Genomic DNA, 24,382 nt, shown 5'->3' with positions numbered 1-24,382 from the left:
TATTGTAGATGTAATCTGTTTAAAGATTGTAGATATAATCTGCTTAAAGATTGTAGATATAATCTGTTTAAAGATTGTAGATATAATCTGTTTAAAGATTGTAGATATAATCTGTTTAAAGTTGTGAGATATAATCTGTTTAAATATTGTAGATGTAATCTGTTTAAAGTTGTGAGATATAATCTGTTTAAAGTTGTAAGATATAAACTGTTTAAAGATTGGAGATATAATCTGTTGAAAGTTGTGAGATATAATCTGTTTAAAGTTGTAAGATATAAACTGTTTAAAGATTGGAGATATAATCTGTTTAAAGTTGTGAGATATAATCTGTTTAAAGTTGTGAGATATAATCTGTTTAAAGTTGTGAGATATAATCTGTTTAAAGATTGGTTTAAACAGATTATATCTCACAACTTTAAACAGATTATATCTCCAATCTTTAAACAGTTTATATCTTACAACAAGATATAATCTGTTTAAAGTTTTAAGATACAATCTGCTTTAAAATTGGAGATATAATCTGTTTAAAGATGGTAGATATAATCTGTTTAAAGTTGTGAGATATAATCTGTTAAAGATTGTAGATATGATCTGTTTAAAGTTGTGAGATATAAACTGTTTAAAGTTGTGAGATATAATCTGTTTAAAGTTGTGAGATATAATCTGTTTAAATATGGTAGATATAATCTGTTTAAAGTTGTGAGATATAATCTGTTTATATAATGATTGCATTAGTTTGCGCGAAATGTTATTTGACTAGTTCGTTATATCTAATCATCCTAATACGATATTTCACGTCTAAAGATTGTATTCCGAGGAAAAAAGCAGTCCACAAAAATATTTGACAGACATATGTAGCGTGATCAATGACCGCGTAACCTGAGGTTTTGATTTATGAATGAAGGCTGCCACCTAGTGAGCTGTTTCGTACCCTTATCAGTGTTTCGATTTGCGTAAACAAATTTTTTATTTAGTCAGCTCCACACTTCATTTTGATAAGGGTCTTATCTGACAAAGTCAGACTTCTCCATTTTAATAAAAGTCTTATCTGATACAGTCACATTTCATTTTCATAAAAGTCTTATCTGATACAGTCACACTTCATTTTAATAAAGTCTTATCTGATACAGTCACACTCCATTTTAATAAAAATCTCATCTGATACAGTCACACTTCATTTTAATAAAAGTCTTATCTGATACAGTCACATTTCATTTTAATAAAAATCTTATCTGATACAGTCACATTTCATTTTAATAAACGTTTCTGATACAGTCACGCTTCATTTAATAAAAATCTTATCTGATACAGTCACGCTTCATTTTAATAAACGTTTCTGATACAGTCACGCTTCATTTTAATAAACGTTTTATATGATACAGTCACACTTCATTTTAATAAAAGTCTTATCTGATACAGTCACGCTTCATTTTGATAAACGTTTCTGATACAGTCACGCTTCATTTTAATAAAAGTCTTATCTGATACAGTCACATTCATTTTAATAAAAGTCTTATCTGATACAGTCACACTTCATTTTAATAAACGTTTTATCTGATACAGTCACACTCCATTTTAATAAAAGTCTTATCTGATACAGTCACACTTCGTTTTAATAAAAGTCTCATCTGATACAGTCACACTTCATTTTAATAAAAGTCTTATCTGATACAGTCACATTTCATTTTCATAAAAGTCTCATCTGATACAGTCACACTTCATTTTAATAAACGTTTTATCTGACAAAGTCACACTTCTCCACGTTACGGTGTTTCTTCTGATGTGGTTTCATTAAACAAGAAAGTCTTAAGAATAAATCGTAAACTGATGACACAAAATGGTACACAAACATTTTATTTCAAGAATAAACCGTAAACTGATGACGCAAAATGGTACACAAACATTTTACCTAGGGAATAAACCGTAAACTGATGAAACAAAATGGTACACAAACATTTTACCTCAAGAATAAACTGTAAACTGATGACACAAAATGGTACACAAACATTTTACCTCGGGAATAAATCGTCAAGTGATGAAACAAAATGGTACACAAACATTTTACCTCAAGAATAAACCGTAAACTGATGAAACAAAATGGTACACAAACATGTTATCTCAAGAAGAAACCGTAAACTGATTAAACAAAATGGTACACAAACATTTTACCTCATGAATAAACCGTAAACTGATGACACAAAATGGTACACAAACATTTTATCTCCAATGCAAAGAAAGTACTAATGTAAATACAACTTGAATGTGTCATATGTGAATAAAAAGAGTAACAGTTCGAAGAATTTAATGGAAAAGGCTGTGTGTTATGAAGACAGATAAGTTAGGCACGAATCGTCAAATGAAGTATTTCTATAGTGAAAATTACGTAATTAACAAACTGATATCCCAAGATAAGTTTTATAAAACTAATCCAGCCTCGGTAAGCGTCGTCTTCTTTCTTTGTCAGCTACTGAAGTATGAAACATGAGGATTGGACTCAATGTCAAAATTGTTGACTTCATTGATTCTGTTAATGCAATAACTAATTAAACTAACAAGTTAAAAAACTGATCTTTGGAGGTCAGAATCAAATAATGAACATTATGGGAGATGTGCCGAAACTAAGTTTTAACTAAACTCAGATATATTATGAACACTCTTCTCCCCTGTGTATCGAAAAGAAAAGGAAAACCGAGACAAGTCAAGACTGAAAGTCATGTCTTTACTGATCAGAGAAGAACTGTTGTTTACTGCTGGTTTCCTTCTAATTGGAATTTGCTCTACAGACTTTCGCGTCTGTTTTGACTCAGTTTACATTAATTTATAAACATGACTACAACTTTGAGGATTTCTACGTACGCTTATTGTCCACTTCATGTAAACTATAGTAATACCAACTTATACAATATCTGTATTGATTTGTGTGTCTTCTACATTTTGTGTCTATTGGCGATTCGGTTTATATCTTCATGAAAATTATTTAATTTTGTATTTGAATTCAAATAAAAATATAATAATGACCATAATATGTATTTCTGCTGATAATTTTAAATATGGACCTAATTTATTTTTCAATAAATCCAAATTTATAGATTATTAATTTTTCGTTTTTTTTTATTTATTACCATAACTATAAAGTATTTGTAGGTTTGTCAAACTCAGAAACACGCAGCGATATATGATTAATGATTAATTTTAGGGCTATTATAATTATGAAGTGATAGCCTACTTTGTATTGTTAATATTCGAATATATAATAAAATTGGTAACTTCATTCTGCCAGAAATATCAAATAATCATTATGTTATCGAAATAAAAAAAAGGCTTTTATTAATTGGCAACCGCTGTTATTGGAAGAAGAATTCGTTCCTAACTACAAAGTTTCGATTTTCCTCTAAAATTTGTAAACTGTAAACATAGATGTGCCTCAAGGCCCTTTTATGTAAAGATGCTAACAGAACTACTGTAAACATAGATGTGCCTCAAGGTCTGTCGTGTAAAGATGCTAACATAACTTGTTTAAACATAGATGTGCCTCAAGGCCTGTCATATAAAGATGCTAACATAACTTGTTTAAACATAGACGTGCCTCAAGGCCTGTCGTGTAAAGATGCTAACATAACTTGTTTATACATAGATGTGCCTCAAGGCCTGTCATGTAAAGATGCTAACATAACTACTGTAAACATAGATGTGCCTCAAGGCCTGTCATGTAAAGATGCTAACATAACTTGTTTAAACATAGATGTGCCTCAAGGCCTGTCATGTAAAGATGCTAACATAACTACTGTAAACATAGATGTGCCTCAAGGCCTGTCATGTAAAGATGCTAACATAACTTGTTTATACATAGATGTGCCTCAAGGCCTGTCATGTAAAGATGCTAACATAACTACTGTAAACATAGATGTGGCTCAAGGCCTGTCATGTAAAGATGCTAACATAACTTGTTTTAAACTTTCATTTTTATCATATACATGAATTACAGATGGTGCATTTTTAATTTGGTATATTAACTGTATTCTATTTTTCTAAAATCAAAACCTTTTTTTAGCACTCATTAAGAGTTCTCGTATATTATGAACTAGTCGATTGTTGTGAGGCCTTGTGTCCACTTCTCATCTTGACCTCTTGTAACACTACACTGTTGTAAGGTATAGTCCATTCTTCACTGTCATCTTTTGTAATACTACATTGTTACGAGGCCTTGTGTCCACTTCTCAGCTTGACCTCTTGTAACACTACACTGTTGTAAGGTATAGTCCATTCTTCACTGTTATCTTTTGTAATACTACATTATTACGAGGCCTTGTGTCCACTTCTCAGCTTGACCTCTTACAATACTATATTGTTGTAAAGTTGTGTGACATTTTCTCGACTTATATCCCTTGCAGTATTACACCGTGTGAAGTTCCGTGACCTCTTCTCGAGTTGACCTTTTGCTGACAGTATTTCAAAGTTAACTTAAATAGACCGGACGGACTCTTGTGACAATCTTGTCACTAGTTTAGATACTGTCTAACACGCACTAACTGTATATTGGTCTACAACATATTACTACAACAAATTGGTGTGTTTCCACGATCAGTCACACATTTTCAAACCCAGGGAACACTAGTTGTAAATAAAGTTTCTCTAATGAGCTTCTTATATCTGATTTGTGTTGAAAACCTGCTTCAGTCCAATAAACCCAGGTGATGGGTGAAAACAAACTGTGTCGATCTTATTCTACGACGAGTAATAAACACATAACAGTTTCAATTAAACTTTCAATACCGTAATTTAGATTCTTACAAACAAACCTTTGCTGTCTGTAATTAATTTGAACTGTTAACTTCTGTGGTTAATATCAAGTTATAACTTTAAAAAAGATTGTTACTTTCTGTAGTTGGTTTTGTCAAACAGCTACCATGCTTTATAGCACCTACTTAATTTTATCTTTACTCAACGTATTTTAAAATGACAATATGAATTTGTTTAAAAAAAAAAACTCCAATAGAAAAATATCTACATTCTCCTTCTTCTAAAGATCACAAATTAAGCGTCTTTAACTGACAAGTTTACTATTTCACAAACAACTAGCGATATCATTCCTGGTATTCATTCGCTTTGGAGGGAAGTATTAGGCTTAAACTTGGAAGTGGTAGCTTAAGGACCACACTCCTATCTTACACTTGAGAGTCTTAGCTTAAGGACCACAATCCTATCTTACACTTTAGAGTGGTAACTTCAGGACCACACTCCTATCTTCCACTTGAGAGTGGTAGCTTAAGGACCACGCTCCTATCTTAAACTTGAGGGTGGTAACTTAAGGACCACACTCCTATCTTACACTTGAGAGTGGTAACTTAAGGACCACACTCCTATCTTCCACTTGAGAGTGGTAGCTTAAGGACCACACTCCTATCTTCCACTTGAGAGTGGTAGCTTAAGGACCACACTCCTATCCTCCACTTGAGAGTTGAAGCTTAAGGACCACACTCCTATCCTCCACTTGAGAGTGGTAGCTTAAGGACCACACTCCTATCTTACACTTGAGAGTGGTAGCTTAAGGACCACACTCCTATCTTACACTTGAGAGTGGTAACTTAAGGATCACACTCCTATCTTACACTTGAGAGTTGAAGCTTAAGGACCACACTCCTATCCTCCACTTGAGAGTGGTAGCTTAAGGACCACGCTCCTATCTTACACTTGAGAGTGGTAGCTTAAGGACCACACTCCTATCTTACACTTGAGAGTCTTAGCTTAAGGACCACACTCCTATCTTCCACTTGAGAGTGGTAACTTAAGGACCACACTCCTATTTTACACTTGAGAGTTGAAGCTTAAGGATCATATTCCTATCTTACACTTGAGAGTGGTAACTTAAGGACCACACTCCTATATTACACTTGAGAGTGGTAACTTAAGGACCACACTCCTATATTACACTTGAGAGTGGTAACTTAAGAAACACACTCCTATCTTACACTTGAAAGTGGTAACTTAAGGACCACACTCCTATTTTACACTTGAGAGTTGAAGCTTAAGGACCACACTCCTATTTTACACTTGAGAGTGGTAATTTAAGGACCACATTTCTGACCGAACTATTTGTAGAATTCAGGCTTAATCTTGAGAGTGACACTTCGAGGACTAAACTCCTGACCAGACTCTTTGTAGAAATAAAGCTTGATAAAACTGTCTCAGAATTTATATACATTCAACGAACATCAAAAACAGTTTCAGAAGTAGTATATGTTTAATATAGCATATAAGCTGTATCAGGAAAATATACGTTTAACATAATATCAAAAACCGTCACACAACTAATATATATAGATAGCAAGAAAGCTATCTTCAAGGGGTAATGATACATTACTAGAATTAAGATTTTTTGAATTACTATTATTTAATAGTATTTATAAAAGCGGATAATCCAATTCGAACTATTTCATCTCAGTGAAATTGGTTTTTGAGTTATCATGTAATAAAAAAGAAGCAGAAGAAAGAAGAACAAGAAATTCAAACTTTTTACTATGATGTTTACAGATATTCCCAGAACTTGTGACTCAGTCATTACATAGATATTGTTATAAAACGAAACACTGTATAGTATTATAAAGTTCTGATGACCTATTGAGGAGATATTTAAAATACCATTTAGATGAACAATCCGAGCCATCCCTACATAAGCAGTGCTACCGCCTGCCTGATATTTAACAACACACTGTTTCTAGCTTTGTCCAAATATTATTACATAAGAGTCTCTACTACAACTTCAACTGGAGAGAACACCTGGAAAATAAGAGTCTCTACTACAACTTCAACTGGAGAGAACACCTAGAAAATAAGAGTCTCTACTACAACTTCAACTGGAGAGAACACCTAGAAAATAAGAGTCTCTACTACAACTTCAACTGGAGAGAGCACCTAGAAAATAAGAGTCTCTACTACAACTTCAACTGGAGAGAACACCTAGAAAATAAGAGTCTCTACTACAACTTCAATTGGAGAGAACACCTGGAAAATAACAACCTCTACTACAACTTCCAATGGAGAGAACACCTGGAAAATAACAGTCTCTACTACAACTTCAACTGGAGAGAACACCTAGAAAATAAGAGTCTCTACTACAACTTCAACTGGAGAGAACACCTAGAAAATAACAACCTCTACTATAACTTCAACTGGAGAGAACACCTAGAAAATAAGAGTCTCTACTACAACTTCAACTGGAGAGAACACCTGGAAAATAAGAGTCTCTACTTCAGTTATAAGATCAAATATCTTATCTACAAATCGTGAGTTTTTTTTTATGATTAACGTACTCACCTGAGAAAACAAGCCAGATCTTGGTTGTATGGTTGGAACTTTTCATGTCACTAGTAATATCAGTTTTCCTTGTTTTCGAGTATCCAGATATAGTTGACTTAAATAACGATAATGTACCACTTCCGAAAAAATCTACTCATCAGTTATACTCCCAGAGTTTTCGAGTTATTGAAGATATTCTAATTATATTTTTATGCAAGTTTCGTACTCCTTCCTATAAATTCTACTTCACTCTCTGCTAACGTTGGTCGAATTTTGTAACAAACTCAAGACATTTTGAAGAAAGATTGCTCTTGGTTCCGTGAAACGTTCTTTTCTAGCAATTATCTGTTGACTATATCGCCACCTTTTGGAAATTACTGTAATTACAGTACTAGGACAGATTACACCATCAATGGTAAGTTTGAAATATCGGAGGAAAAACCAAACTGACCAACACAGCGTTATGGCGTAATTGTATGCCACGACTGTTAACAAGTTAATAAAGATTACATTTAGTGTTAAATAACACACACACATAAAGTAACAATTAGCAGAAAAAACAAATGTGCTAAATAACGCACCACTAACTAACAATTAACACAACAAAAATGTGCTAAGTAACGCAACGCTAAGTAACAATTCACAAACCAGAGGGATGTGCTAAGAAACGTAGCACTAAGTGACGATTAACACACAGCAATGATGTGCTAAGTAACGTAGCACTAAGTGGCGATTAACACGTGAAACAAATGTATACTAAACAGAACAGATAAACATACACACATACGAAATCAATTGTAATAAACGACGAATAGTAAAACACACGTATTAAAGTTCATGTATGTTTATAACACCTGTGTTATGTTAATGATAAACAATAACCCGGAATGTGGTTGTATTAACTGTCGTGTGACTGGTAGACAGAAACTCGGAATGTGGTTGTATTAACGTGTTAACTGTCGTGTGACTGGTAGACAGAAACCCGGAATGTGGTTGTATTAACGTGTTAACTGTTGTGTGACTGGTAAACAGAAACCCGGAATGTGGTTGTATTAACGTGTTAATTGTCGTGTGACTAGTAGACAGAAACCCGGAATGTGGTTGTATTAACGTGTTAACTGTCGTGTGACTGGTAGACAGAAACCCGGAATGTGGTTGTATTAACGTGTTAACTGTCGTGTGACTGGTAGACAGAAACCCGGAATGTGGTTGTATTAACGTGTTAACTGTTGTGTGAATGGTAAACAGAAACCCGGAATTTGGTTGTAGTAAAGTGTTAAATGTCGTGTGAATGGTAAACAGAAACCCGGAATGTGGTTGTATTAACGTGTTAACTGTCGTGTGACTGGTAGACAGAAACCCGGAATGTGGTTGTATTAACGTATTAACTGTCGTGTGAATGATAAGCAGAAACCCGGAATGTGGTTGTAGTAAAGTGTTAACTGTTGTGTGACTGGTAAACAGAAACCCGGAATGTGGTTGTATTAACGTGTTAATTGTTGTGTGACTGGTAAACAGAAACCCGGAATGTGGTTGTATTAACGTGTTAACTGTCGTGTGACTGGTAAACAGAAACCTGGAATGTGGTTGTATTAACGTGTTAACTGTTGTGTGAATGGTAAACAGAAACCCGGAATGTGGTTGTAGTAAAGTGTTAACTGTCGTGTGAATGGTAAACAGAAACCCGGAATGTGGTTGTATTAACGTGTTAACTGTTTGTGTGACTGGTAAACAGAAACACGGAATGTGGTTGTATTAACGTGTTAACTGTTGTGTGACTGGTAAACAGAAACCCGGAATGTGGTTGTATTAACGTGTTAACTGTCGCGTGAATGGTAAACAGAAACCCGGAATGTGGTTGTATTAACGTGTTAACTGTCGTGTGAATGGTAAACAGAAACCCAGAATGTGTTTGTATTAACGTGTTAACTGTTGTGTGAATGGTAAACAGAAACCCGGAATGTGATAGTATTAACGTGTTAACTGTCGTGTGAATAGTAAATAATAACCCGAATATTGATTGTAGTAAAACGTTAACTGTCGTGTGAATGGTAAACAGTAACCCGGAATGTGAATAAGAAGAAACTGGACTGTTTAAAGCTTTTATCTTACAAAAAACTGATTGGGTAAAATATAAAACAAGGAGATATAATAAAGTCTGAGGAAATAAGATACAATCCGTCTTCATAGTTGCCTTACTGGTATTGATGTCTTTCGAGCATTACAGAGTAAAGGCTGTTGTCGTGGTAACCTAATGAACAAAGGTCAAGGGCTAGAGTGCCTGTCACTTTTAAAATCCAAGGCGACTCCTGATCTTCTTATAAGGATCCACGTGAGGCCAAAGTGCGTTGTCCATTCGGAGCCGGGGGTGGAGGAGGGGGGTGGGGTATTCAGCAAAATTAGCAACTAATTAAAAACAAGTACTCACGTGCAACCATGTTATACCCCGCTGACAGGAGAAGTTAAAGTAGAAAAAGATAACTTCTACATCAGTACACCCAGACAATCTAGTTATGTGTCATTATCTAACCAGCCTCACCGAAACAATCTAGTTATGTGTCACTATCTAACCAGCCTCACCCAAACAATCTAGTTATGTGTCACTATCTAACCAGCTTCACTCAGACAATCTAGTTATGTGTCACTATCTAACCAGCTTCACCGAAACGATCTAGTTATGTGTCACTATCTAACCAGCCTCACCCAAACAATCTAGTTATGTGTCACTATCTAACCAGCTTCACTCAGACAATCTAGTTATGTGTCACTATCTAACCAGCCTCACCGAAACAATCTAGTTATGTGTCACTATCTAACCGGCTTCACCCAAACAATCTAGTTATGTGTCACTATCTAACCGGCTTCACCCAAACTATTTAGTTATTTCTTTCACTATCTAACCAGCCTCACCCAAACAATCTAGTTATGTGTCACTATCTAACCAGCCTCACCCAAACAATCTAGTTATGTGTCACTATCTAACCAACTTCACCCAAACTATTCAGTTATTTCTTTCACTATCTAACCAACTTTAGATACAATTCTTTGACTACGTAGTTAATGATGTTTCTTGATCCACGTTTCACGGAAGTGTTTCACACATTTCAGTTTAGAGCAACCTTGGTTGACTATATCAATACATTGTTTACAGAGAGGACTGTTAACATGCTGGTTAACTATATCGGTACATTGTTTACAGAGAGGACTGTTAACATGCTGGTTAACTATATCGGTACATTGTTTAGAGAGAGGACTGTTAAAACTACCTCATGCTGGTTAACTATATCAGTACATTGTTTACAGAGAGGAATTTTAACATTAACTCATGCTGGTTAACTATATCGGTACATTGTTTACAGAGAGGACTGTTAACACTACGTCATCCTGGTTAATCATATCGGTACATTGTTTACAGAGAGGACTGTTAACATTAACTCATGCTGGTTAACTATATCGGTACATTGTTTACAGAGAAGACTGTTGACACTAACTCATGCTGGTTAACTATATCGGTACATTGTTTACAGAGAGGACTTAACCTGCTGGTTAACTATATCGGTACATTGTTTACAGAGAGGACTGTTAACATGCTGGTTAACTATATCGGTACATTGTTTAGAGAGAGGACTGTTAAAACTACCTCATGCTGGTTAATTATATCAATACATTGTTTACAGAGTGGACTGTTAACACTACTTCATGCTGGTTAATTATATCAGTACATTGTTTACAGAGAGGACTGTCAACAATACTTAATCCTGGTTAACTATATCGGTACATTGTTTACAGAGAGGACTGTTAACACTACGTCATCCTCGTTAATCATATCGGTACATTGTTTACAGAGAGGAATTTTCACATTAAGTCATGCTGGTTAACTATATCGGTACATTGTTTACAGAGAAGACTGTTGACACTAACTCATGCTGGTTAATTATATCGGCACATTGTTTACAGAGAGGACTGTAACACTACCTCATGCTGGTTAATTATATTGGTACATTGTTTACAAAGAGAACTGTTAACACCAACTCATGCTGGTTAATTATATCGGTACATTGTTTACAGAGAGGACTGTTAACACTACCTCATTCTGGTTAATCATATTGGTACATTGTTTACAAAGAGAACTGTTAACACCAACTCATGCTGGTTAATTGTATCGGTACATTGTTTACAGAGAGGACTGTTAACACTACCTCATTCTGGTTAATCATATCGGTACATTGTTTACAGAGAGGAATTTTAACATTAACTCATGCTGGTCAACTATATCGGTACATTGTTTACAGAGAGGGCTGTTAACACCAACTCATGCTGGTTAATTATATCGGTACATTGTTTACAGAGAGGACTGTTAACACCAACTCATGCTGGTTAATTATATCGGTACATTGTTTACAGAGAGGACTATTAACACTAACTCATGCTGGTTAATTATATCGGTACATTGTTTAAAGAAATGACTGTTAACCAGACTTAATCCTGGTTAACTGTATCGGTACATTGTTTACAGAGAGGACTATTAACACTAACTCATGCTGGTTAATTATATCGGTACATTGTTTACAGAAAGGACTGTCAACAATACTTAATCCTGGTTAACTATATCGGTACATTGTTTACACCAACTCGTGCTGGTTAATCATATCGGTACATTGTTTACAGAGAGGACTGTTAATACTAACTCATGCTGGTTAACTAAATCGGTACATTATTTACAGAGAGGACTTTTAAAATTAACTCGTGCTGGTTAATTATATCGGTAAAATGTCTACAGAGGGGAATTTTAACATTAAGTCATGGTGGTTAATTATATCGGTACATTGTTTACAGAGATGAATTTTAATATTAAGTCATGCTGGTTAATTATATCGGCACATTGTTTACAGAGAGGACTGTCAACAATACTTAATCCTGGCTAACTATATCGGTACATTGTTTATAGAAAGGACTGTCAACAATACTTAATCCTGGTTAACTATATCGGTACATTGTTTACATAAAGGACTGTTAACACTTCCTCACCCTGGTTAACTATATCGGTATATTGTTTACAAAAAGGACTGTTAACACTTCCTCATCCTGGTTAACTATATCGGTACATTGTTTTATTGCGTTTTGAGAAAAAAAAATGTTGCGATATAATTCTAACAAAGTTACGAATTGATTCCTTTAGTGTATTTGAAAAGAATTCAGCAAGATAGTTTTAACAAAGTTACGAACTGATTTTGTTCTTTGACCTTGCCATAGAATAGTGTAAATGGAACTGGTTTATTTCAGTACATTGTAACGACACCTATTTTGATTTATTATTTTGACAAAGTTTAGTAGAACTGAGCTGATTTTGATCATTTATTTCAGTACATTGTAACGACACCTATTTTGATTTATTATTTTGACAAAGTTTAGTAGAACTGAGCTGATTTCGAACAATTATTTCACCACATTGTAACGACACCTATGTTGAATCTATGATACAGACATAGTGTAGTATAACTGGAACTGATTTGAACATAGAATATAATTGTACGTGAAACTTATTCTGGACACCAATCTTGGATTTTCACGTGGAGCTGATTTGATCATTGATCGAATCAGTTTGATGTTTTTCACACTACAATTCTCCATAATGAGATAAATATGTTTTCTTCACGAAGTTATAATTTAGATCCGGTGTTCAACTCGTGTTATAACTGATTCTCTTACAAGATAAAACAGTCTTTAATTAATGTATCCACGAAGGGGAATTTCGTTTCTCTCTGTTCATCATCTGAAACCTGGCGCTTCTGTCACAAGTAAAAAGAAACAAAATTCTTTGCTGTGACCTTTGACTTTTCAACATGGTTTCAAGTCTTCGTGAGTTTGAGCGTGACATCTGAAATATATACTTATAAGGCTTCTTTTAACTAACCTGTCTGACAGTGACGACGTTCTTGAAACAAGGTTATCATTCATGGATGAAATTTCAAACTGGCTTCGACTACATTTAAAACGAAAGTTATCACACGGTTTCGAAAATAGAATAATTTGTGGAAGAGAAACAAACATTTTGGGGATGTTCTGATTAATAATGAAGAAGAGGTTCAAGAAAGAACTGTTGTAGACTAAACAATGATTACTGTACATTAAATAATTAATGTTGCACACTAAACAATGGTTACTGTACATTAAATAAATAATGTTCTACATTAAACAATGGTTACTGTACATTAAATAAATAATGTTGTACATTAAACAATGATTACTGTACATTAAATAATTAATGTTGTACACTAAACAATGATTACTGTACATTAAATACTTAATGTTGTACACTAAACAATGGTTACTGTACATTAAATAATTAATGTTGCACACTAAACAATGATTACTGTACATTAAATAATTAATGTTGCACACTAAACAATGATTACTGTACATTAAATAATTAATGTTGTACACTAAACAATGCCATTGTTTAGTGTGCAACATTAATTATTTAATGTACAGTAATATTTAATGTACAGTAAGTTTAGTATACAACATTATTTATTTAATGTACAGTAACCATTGTTTAGTGTGCAACATTAATTAATGGTTACTGTACACTAAGCACCGATTGTTTTACATTAAACAATGGTTACTGTACACTAAGCACCGATTGTTTTACATTAAACAATGGTTACTGTACACTAAGAACTGATTAATATAATTTTACCCGAGTTATTTTTCTAAAGCAATTTCTTGCTTGTACATAACGTTAGGCGAATTGCAGAGAAAATACTCATCTTAATATTTATTTGTTTACATTTGGTTTTGTTAAAAAGTTTTGTAATGTCCTAATTATTGTACACAAGAAACACAGATATTTTGAAACTAACGAAAAAAAATTATTACACATAACGATACAGTATTCAATTAGGTAATTTACTTAAAATTCATACTAACATCTTATCAGCCGTCTATGTCCCAAACAGTAAACAGATCATTTAAAGGAAACCCAATCTGTTTGGTTAGAAACCATCCTTCATATACACCCAGTTAAATGTGAATATCTGCTATGATAGGATTTCTCTTTCATTTCTTTTGCACGCCCTATAGATCCGGCTAGAGTATATATGTGTGTGTTTTCCCCTGGATTTTGCAGAATGAAGGGTAATGTTTCAGTTAAGACAGTACAATCTATATTTTCATGAAAGACTGTACGACCTCCGAGTTCAGAATGAAACCGGAATGTACTTAAAAAATTCTTAAGAGCAGCTTGGCGATTTAATTACCAAATTACAAAAAAAAAGAATAATTAATTATCCGCATTGCCACGATAGCAAGGATTATAATGAGGTCAGAAAGAAGCGGCCAGAGAAAAAAGTTGATCATTGAAAAGTGATATTAAAATAAATTAAGATGGTATTTCTAATAAAGGAAGTTCAAGAAGGTAGTGAACCAACTTAATTTTATTTCCTGTTTTAGAACACAGGAAGTTTAAAAAGGAAGTGAAACAACTTAATGTTATTTCCTGTTTTTGAATAATGGAAGTTTAAAAAGGAAGTGAGATAATTGTAATGTTGTTATTTCCTGTTTTAGAACAGGAAGTTTTAAAAGGAAGTGAACCAACTTAATGTTATTTCCTGTTTTCGAATAACGTAAGTTTAAAAAGAAAGTTGACCGACTACTTCCTCTTTCTAAATTACATCTTTATCAGATGTTTCTGTAGAACAGTTTGTTATTTCGTATTATGTCTATTATATCCTTACACAGCAGCCGTTTTTCTCACCAGGTTCATCATAACTATATATTTGATGTCCTAAACAGGCGTTTCCCACAATCGGTTATTTAATTAACTTAAAATTGAGAGTATCAATTTAAACAGTCCTAAAACACAAGAAAAACAAAACTATCGTGATTGAAAACACGTTATTTTTTATTAATGGAAATCAACAATACAGACTATATCTACTTTAAAACTCTACATTTCTAATACAATAAAACAAAGTGTGTTATTATGCGATACAAACAATCTGCTTCTAATTCCCTCTTCAACATCAGTTCATCTCAAGTAAATGTGTCACTTTACCTTATATACTGTTTATAAAATTTTGACTCTCATAAATTGGAACACCCAACTACCCGAGCTCTGCGGTGTTAACATCAGTCATCAGGAGTAACCAATTTTTCTCTTGTACTACAAGGCTTAGCGGAAGAACGTATCACGGATTATTTAAATCATAAATAATAAAAACGATTTATAAAAGGAGAGAAAAGGCCGTTCAGGTAATAAATGTACACACATTGTACTAATAATAAATAAATTATAATTAATAGTAATAAATTGCCAAACGTCGAATTATAAGCATAACGGAATTGTTTTTTCACAACAAGATAGGCTAATGTTCTGTCGGCACGTTTAGACTTTAGTATGACTACATTTATGTTTCTACATCATTGTTTGTCAATTTATTAATATATTAGCATAATAATTAATATGCTTCTAAACTCAGGTATCAATATTCTCTAACAACAGTCAAGCAATCAGAAAAAACTACAACTTTTTAACGGTAGTTTTAGATTAGGTTATAATTTCCTGTAATAAGCACGATAGAATAATTCCGCTCTTCTGACTTCTCTTTTGAGAAGGAAGTCTTTAATTATTTTTCAAATACTGTTTCTTATACGTTTAGAATTAGGGTTAAGAATAAAGCCAAAACGTTTAATAAAAACAAATAATCTGCTATTGTAATAAACGTATGAAAACAATGAATCACTTAGATAATAAAGTTCGTTGCTAAAATTAAAGTTTATATTTTTAATAACAAAGATAAATAATACACGATGTTCCAGAACTGAGTCCTCATCTTTTGTTCTAATTTTTCTTCGCTTTCGTAATCAACACATTCAAAGCCTCAGAAAGGACACTTTAATAACAAATATTATGTGATTCAACACAGTGTTTTGGAAGCGAGTATATGTAATTAAGTTAGGAGAGTGTCTTTCATAACATCGAGATTATAGTATCGTACAGAGAATTTATAGATGAACACAGGAGATGGCTAATATGAACAGATTGGTTGGAATTTCAAGCAAAGCTACACGAGGGCTAACTACACTAACCATTCCTAATTTAGTAGTGAAAGACTAGAGAGAAGGCAGCTAGTCAACACCACCTACCCCCAACTTTTTGGCTACTGTTTTACCAACAAATAGTGGGATTTACCATCACATTATAATGCTCCTACAGCTGAAAGGGTGAGCAAGTTCGGTGTGACGGGAATTCGAACCTGTGACCCTTAAATTCCGAGTTGAGCACCCTAACCACCAGTCCAAATATGAACATAGAGGTGTCGGAACTGGGGGTGCTGTAGCACCCCGACTTTAACTTATATAACAACTGTAAATTATATTAATTTTCTGGGGGGTATGCCCCTAGACCCCTCTAGATTGACTTGTTAGAAGCCACTCCTTATACTTTTAATCTATCATTGTAAAATATACATCACTAGTCAAGCACCCTCAACTTTGCAACAGACTTAAATATATTATAATTTTGTATTATGTAAATATCAAAACTATTTTAAAGAAGATTGGTTAAAACTCTCACTGTCAAGATAACATAACAGATATTCAGTTCTTTACATTTGCCAAGATGTACAAATCAATCAACAATATAAGCCTTTCAATTTATTTTTTTACCTTAAAACAAACATATAACAGTAGATATCCTGTTAATCGTTAGGCTCCCAACAAAAACTTGAGAAAGACTGTGTGGTATACCAAAACAAGTAAACATTTACCCTGTTAACATAATTAATAAATTTTACAGTTTTCAGAAGTTAGTTAAAAAAATTTGTTTGTATATATTCCTCTTTAAAACTGTACAGTTGTAACAAGTAACAAAAACAAATAACTCAGAGGTGGAACTGATTTTTTAAAAAGTTAATTTAGGTGATGTGTACTTGTAACACATATAATCATTTCTACCAAATGACTAGAATTTAAATATAATAAATCATATACACAAATATATATACAGAAGTTCTGGCAGTTATTCACTAAATCATCTTCAAGTCTCATTTCAGTTTTACACATAACAAAGTTATTTAAATAGATGTATAGCTGAACAAATAAACAATTCAATACTCAGGCAGTGATTATGGCAATTTGCCTGAAATTCCAGGTTTTGTCATTCCTACTCTATTTGAAACATTTTCAATATCAGTTAACGAAACAATTAGAGGTCTTCCAAAATAAATACAAGTTAACTAGTATCTGTGATTTCTGTCTGTGGCTTTATGAGAACTTACTAAATAAACAAGAGTAACCTAGCAACAGTTACTTTACCTGGAACTCAACCAGAATAATTTATAAATTAAACATGAGTGACCTAGCAATAGTTACTTTATCTGGAACTCAACCAGAATAATTTATAAAATAAACAAGAGTGACCTAGCAACTGTTACTTTATCTGGAACTCAACCAGAATAATTTATAAAATAAACATGAGTGACATAGCAATAGTTACTTTATCTGGAACTCAACCAGAATAATTTATAAAATAAACAAGAGTTACTTAGTAACAGTTACTTTATCTGGAACTCAACCAGAATAATTTATAAAATAAACATGAGTGACCTAGCAATAGTTACTTTATCTGGAACTCAACCAGAATAATTTATAAAATAAACAAGAGTGACCTAGCAACTGTTACTTTATCTGGAACTCAACCAGAATAATTTATAAAATAAACAAGAGTAACCTAGCAACAGTTACTTTACCTGGAACTCAACCAGAATAATTTATAAAATAAACAAGAGTAACCTAGCAACAGTTACTTTACCTGGAACTCAACCAGAATAATTTATAAAATAAACAAGAGTAACCTAGCAACAGTTACTTTACCTGGAACTCAATCAGAATAATTTATAAAATAAATAATAGTTACTCAGTAACTGTTATTTTGGGTGAATAAAGGATGTATAAAATTAAATGAGAGAGTAGAAGATTATTTTCCATATTTTGTTACTTTTACATTTTGATAAATCTGTATCAATAATCCTACTAAATCTCTGGCAGCATTGAGAATGTTCAGTATCCAGTATTGAGGAGACAAACATCCAGAAATGAGAAGCAACAACTGGTTGTAGTGTAACAAATATTCCGTATTGAGGAGCAGTGAGGGTTTTTAGTGTGACAACTATCCAGTACTGAGGAGCAGTGGTTTTGTTGTGTAACAAATATTCAATATTGAGGAGCAGTGAGGAAGTATAGTGTAAAAAATTTCCAGGAGTGATCGAAGATTACAAGAGAGTGAGTGTACAACGTCAGGGGTTTTGAAATATTACAAGGGGATACATATCCAGAATTGAAGGGCTATATCACACATGTTGAATATTAACTCTGAGAATAAAATTCAAAATGTAATAATTCAAATGATCATCTTAGAAATGATTGTTAAGGAGTTTTAAAATACTGTCCATCAGTGAATTTTTTTAATGAAACACCACAGTCTGTTGTGAGAGAATCTGAGTTTTAAGAGTAACTCACAGGGGAGGGAGTTGTTTATTCTGTTACATTTAAAGGCACTCTTTGTTCGCACATGAAGAAAATGAGGTTATTTTCAGATGATGCGACAAGTTTCAGGTCTTATTAAAAAGTTCCTTTTTTGTATGAAAGATGTAACAATGACAGACTGCTCATTTCTTAGTTTCAATAGATATCCGAGTCAAAGTGGCCCCTGTAAATCTTGCTGCCTGACACGTCCATCTTATAACATCCAAGTACAAGTGTTACTAGCAAAATTAGGCTACACATCTAAGCACAGTAGCCAGTCTGAAAACTGTTCAGAGTTACTGATAACAATGTTTCTTTCTTAACAAGTGTAAGAAGTTCAGTATTTTGATTAATTAACAAAACTCGCTAGCCTATGAACACATTGATTTAGTAAAATCGAGGACAGACTTAAAAATGTTAACAGAACTCTACAATTTCTGGTGACACGTGTCTCGTGGGGTTGGTTGTTTTGTTTTATTTACTGTTTGGGTAAACCAAAAAAGTTGTATTCAAATTAACGTCAGTTATATCAGTTTAATTATTCAAGTTAAATCACAAAATATTTTGTTTAAATTAATATTAAACTCAGTGAGTTATGTTAATTGATTTTAAATCAATTTGAACAAACGAAAAGTTAGTTATTTCTATATTAAACTATGTTCTGCTTCGTATAAATTTGGTAAAAAAGAAAAATAGCATTTTTACCCAAACATAATAAATGCTTTACCTGATTGGCTACCTAAAAGATTGTTCTTAATCTACGCATATTTCCTATGTGCAGTTGTGGGTAATATACTGTGGTATATTGAAAAAATAAAGACTATTTAAAATAAATAAATAAATATATGTACATAAACAACACATTTAACCTGATCTTCTGACATACAAAGTAACAGACTAGTTTGTAAAAACAACAGATAACAAGTGTTAGTTTCTTTCAAATGCGGATGGGACTATCCAGTCAAATATTTTACTTTAGACAAACCCTACTCTTGGTGTCTTCACTATCTCAATGACATTTCTTAATCACTTTTCATCTTTTTCACTTCTTCAATATCCTGAAATATAAAACATCAGCCAAAATAAGCATATCAATCAAAACCCTGGTGGTTACCAATATAACTAAAGAATAACTGTGTTGTGTGTCATTCTAAACTCAAGCGTAGAGAAGATCATGTCTTGTTACTTAACCCTAATATCAAAAACAGGAAATCTCTACCTTATAAGATACATTATGTATTTATTGTTACTTTCATTAACAGTACTGGTTATACTAGTAAGTACACATAATTTATTTGATTCTTATTTTGGTTATTATTAACTTAATATATGTATTTATGACTAACCTAAGCTGGTCAAACCTTACGAGATATTATTTGGATTATGGTCAAAAATATTATTAGCAGTGAGGGTACCGAACGGATGAAACAATGCATTCTAATATTTATAAATAGTTTTACTCTAAGTATTTAGCTTTATCTGACTGGAAGGTTAGGGTTAAGTAACAAGACACAAGTTTCCTGTTCATGTTATAAGGGTTAACTAACAAGACAGGATTCTAAGTCATTTAATTAGGGTTAAGTAACAAGACACAGGTTACCTGTTCATGTCATTAGGGTGGATTAATATTAAAACTAACAAGACAGGATTCTAAGTCATTTAGTTAGGGTTAAGTAACAAGACACAAGTTTCCTGTTCATGTTATAAGGGTTAACTAACAAGACAGGATTCTAAGTCATTTCTTAACTAACAAGACAGGATTCTAAGTCATTTAGTTAGGGTTAAGTAACAAAACACAAGTTTCCTGTTCATGACATTAAGGTTCCCTTATAACATGAACAGGAAACTTGTGTCTTGTTACTTAATCCTAACGAAATGACTTAGAATTCTGACATGCAAAGTAACAGACTAGTTTGTAAAAACAACAGATAACAAGATGTAACTTGTTACATAGTTATATCAATGCATTGGAACATAACTCTGTATAAGCATGACACCCATGTCTTGCTACATAACTCTGTATAAGCATGACACCCATGTCTTGCTACATAACTCTATATGATGAAGAAACCCATGTCTTGCTACATAACTCTATATAATTAGAAACCCATATCTTGCTAAGTAATGCTATCCGAACAAGAATATTGCAACACGCTACATAACTAAATATGAACAGAAAAGACATGTTTCTTTTCATTTAAATACAGCAAGGGCCATACACAAGTTAGTGAAAAAAGTATTCATTTATAGTATCTCAATCCAATAATTTGGGGCATGGACTAAACCCAACTCTTTATTAAGGAGTGAAATAACTTCCAAGCATCTATAAGCACAATTAGTGTTTTATGCATTAAAAAATGAGAAATTACAACAGAAATTCATCTTAAAACATTTCTAATTAAAAACTGAATTTGAAGTGAAAAGGGGGTACAAAACACTTACACCCTTGGCTAAAAATTTATATCTTAGACGTCTAAAAGAAACTGGTCATTAATAAAGAACGAAATTAAAGTCTTAAACTGGCCATTGCGAGAGAAAACAAAACTAAAGATTAGATATCTAAATAACTGGTCATTAGGAGAGAACAAAGCCATTAGATGTCTTAACTAAACCGATTACTGAGTGAGAACAAAGATAGATTAGATGTCTAAGCCAAACTGGTCAATAATGGTTTGTTTGTTTTAGAGCCACATTGAGTTATCTGCTGTGTCCACTGTGGAGAATCAAACACTAGATTTTAGTGTTTTAAGTCCAGAAACTTACTGAGGGACTTCATGAATGGAGAACAAATATATCTTAACAAAACTGGTCATTATGTGAAATAAAGATTAGATGTCCCACTGAAACCAGTCATTAGAGAAGAAACATACCAGACACAACTGGTGTCTCCTAACACAATGAAGAATTTTATTGAAGCGGATGTTAATTAATAAACTTAATTAGTACTTAATGATATACTCACCTAGTTTTGTTTCACCTGTCTCTCCCAGAGGTTCATGTTTTTAAATATTTGATACACATTCCAAGGTCTCTCCTAGAAGTTCATGCTTTTAAATGTGATACACATTCCAAGGTCTCTACTAGAAATTCACGTTTGTCATGTTTTTAAATGTGTGATACACATTCCAAGACCTCTCCTAGAGATTCATATTTGTCATGTTTTTAAATGTGTGATACACATACCAAGACCTCTCCTAGAGATTCATGTTTTTAAATGTGTGATACACATACCAAGACCTCTCCTAGAGTTTCATGTTTTTAAATGTGTGATACACATTCCAAGGTCTCTACTACGAGTTCATGTTTGTCATGTTTCATATACATACCAACGACTCTAGGTACTAAGGAAATGTGCAAAAACCTCACTGATAAAATCTGGAACATCTGTGTCAACCGGTTTGTTACTAAAAAGGTTGTATAAAAACCCTTTATTTTCCCCCCAAATAGGAAGGGTTGGGAAAATTTTGGTTTATAAACAAAATAAGGAAAAACGGGGGGGGGGGGGATGTCAGATGGCCTGCAAGTTGATAATACAATTTGACTTTCATCTATTATGTCTAACAGTGTAACCCATAACAACAGAAAAGCCAGAAACGTAACTGGAAACCTTTTATTCGTGTACTAAAGTGTAAACTCAATGGTGATCACGTGATTTACATATAATATCGAAAACAATATCAAATCTTGTAAACTGTAAAACGGACTTTACACAACTCATTAATATCACTGGCAGACACTTTACCCGATTCAATTTAAAAGTCACATTTCTAGTTCTGTATCTGGAAGCTACTAATATTAATACAAATAAGTGAGATAAATAAAAACATTACAATATAACATTCTCAGTTAGCTTTCCTTTTCTTGTATTATGAAACTGAAACTTGTGAGACTGTGAACACATGGCATAATAAAGTGGTTTAAAGTACTGCTATACGTCTGTTTCTAGAAGCATGCATTTATAACATCCAGACTGAGTTATAGTAGTTACAAATGGAGAGAGAACATTCTCCAATAAATAGTAAATCCAAGCAGATACTGTTAGCAAGTTACAAAGAGAAACCAGAAATTTTCCCAATGACAGTAAATCCAAACAGATACTGTTAGCAAGTTACAAAGAGAAACCAGAAATTTTCCCAATGACAGTAAATCCAAACAGATACTGTTAGCAAGTTACAAAGAGAAACCAGAAATTTTCCCAATGACAGTAAATCCAAACAGATACTGTAGTGACTTTGAAATAGACTATTTAGATAGTATCACAATATTAACAGTGTTTAATAAAACTTTGTTGAATGTTTTTATTTGCATCCAATGTCAATTTCAAAAGCATGGTTCAGAGAAATCGTTGGGGTCATATCTGTTTCTAAGTGATTACAGTAAACAGTATTTGTTTTTGAACTGTTTGTATGTTTATATTATGTGGTACATTTTGAAATTGATTTTATTTTGTGCTTTGATAGTCTGTGTTCAGACATTCGTCTTCCTGATACTATCTGTTTCGATCTGCTGTCATCGGGAAAGTTTCTGGTTTCTCTTTGTAACTTGCTAGTAGGGGCTTACCCTAGTTTATGGTAAAGTGGTGCTCTTAATACTTTAAAAGAAATGTAGGGGAGAGTCATAAGGGGCTTACCTTATTAACAGTATTGTCTTCTTACAATACAGAAGAACAAGACTTTACATACTGTTCCCTACACTCTGTTAGCAGTATCAACTGTTTTTTTGAATTTTGTAAAAATCCACTTGAGAGCTAACTACACTAGCTGTTTCTGCCTTAGAAGTGATAGACCAGTGGGAAGACAGCTAGTCAATTCAACCCATTTCAACTGTTGGGCTACTCTAGTTAAAGAGTGGGATTGACTGTTACATTATAACACTATCATGGCTGAAAGCGTGAGCATGTTCAGTGACTGGATTTTAACCTGTAACTCACAGATTGTGAATACAGTGCTTTAACCCAAAACTGTACGTTCAAATTTGACAGATTGTGATTAGGGTAGCATATATAGTGCTGCTGTAAGTTCCTTAAAACCATCTTCTACATAATAAACTTTTAATGATAATAATAGCAGTGTTACTCTATCAAAGAGTAGAGAAAACCCTGTGACAGTGCCTGGTCCATTTTGTTTGAAGTAATGTACTGCATATCAATGATACTAAATTCAGACTGGGGTTGCACGGAAACGTTATCACAGTGATTTGAAATAGACCAATTGATAACATGATTTGGTACAAAGTGATTATATTTTACAACTAGTAAAGAATTCACAACTTACTGACACTTGTTTACAGCACATAGGTATAAAGAAAACATCTGTTTCGGACAACATGGTACCATTTTAGATATAAAAAGTTAAAATCTGTATTCAAGACATACATCAGTTCCTGAATTAAGGTGATGCGTAATGAAACCTAATACTTCAAAAATCGAGATATATTTGTACTACCAAATCATCGTATGATAACATGAAATAAATATATAATAAAAGAAAGACATTATTTAGATTTTGTTATATTTATTCAAGTTTGAAATTGAGGTCAGAATTAAAAACTCATTCTGTGA

General features: G+C 33.1%; 2 protein-coding genes across 2 annotated transcripts in view; both read right to left on the bottom strand.

The window, feature by feature from the left end:
- The window catches only part of LOC111089466, a gene marked incomplete at its 3' end in the record, with an annotated part of 24,803 nt that extends 17,224 nt beyond the window's left edge, over positions 1–7,579 (bottom strand). Inside the window, exon 1 of the mRNA XM_022402022.1 lies at positions 7,315–7,579. Coding sequence (XP_022257730.1) covers positions 7,315–7,360 — 46 coding nt within the window. The remainder of the gene's footprint in view (positions 1–7,314) is intronic.
- Positions 7,580–15,181: 7,602 nt separating this feature from the next.
- Positions 15,182–24,382, bottom strand: part of LOC106473615 (guanylate kinase-like) — a 19,779-nt gene continuing 10,578 nt past the window's right edge. The window contains exon 4 of the mRNA XM_022402021.1: positions 15,182–19,880. Coding sequence (XP_022257729.1) covers positions 19,845–19,880 — 36 coding nt within the window. The 3' untranslated portion in view covers positions 15,182–19,844. The remainder of the gene's footprint in view (positions 19,881–24,382) is intronic.

The sequence above is a fragment of the Limulus polyphemus genome, unplaced genomic scaffold (genome assembly GCF_000517525.1).
Source record: "Limulus polyphemus unplaced genomic scaffold, Limulus_polyphemus-2.1.2 Scaffold6330, whole genome shotgun sequence".
NCBI lineage: Eukaryota > Metazoa > Arthropoda > Merostomata > Xiphosura > Limulidae > Limulus > Limulus polyphemus.
Note: the sequence above shows the minus strand (reverse complement) of the source record. Positions and strands in the feature narration are given on the sequence as shown.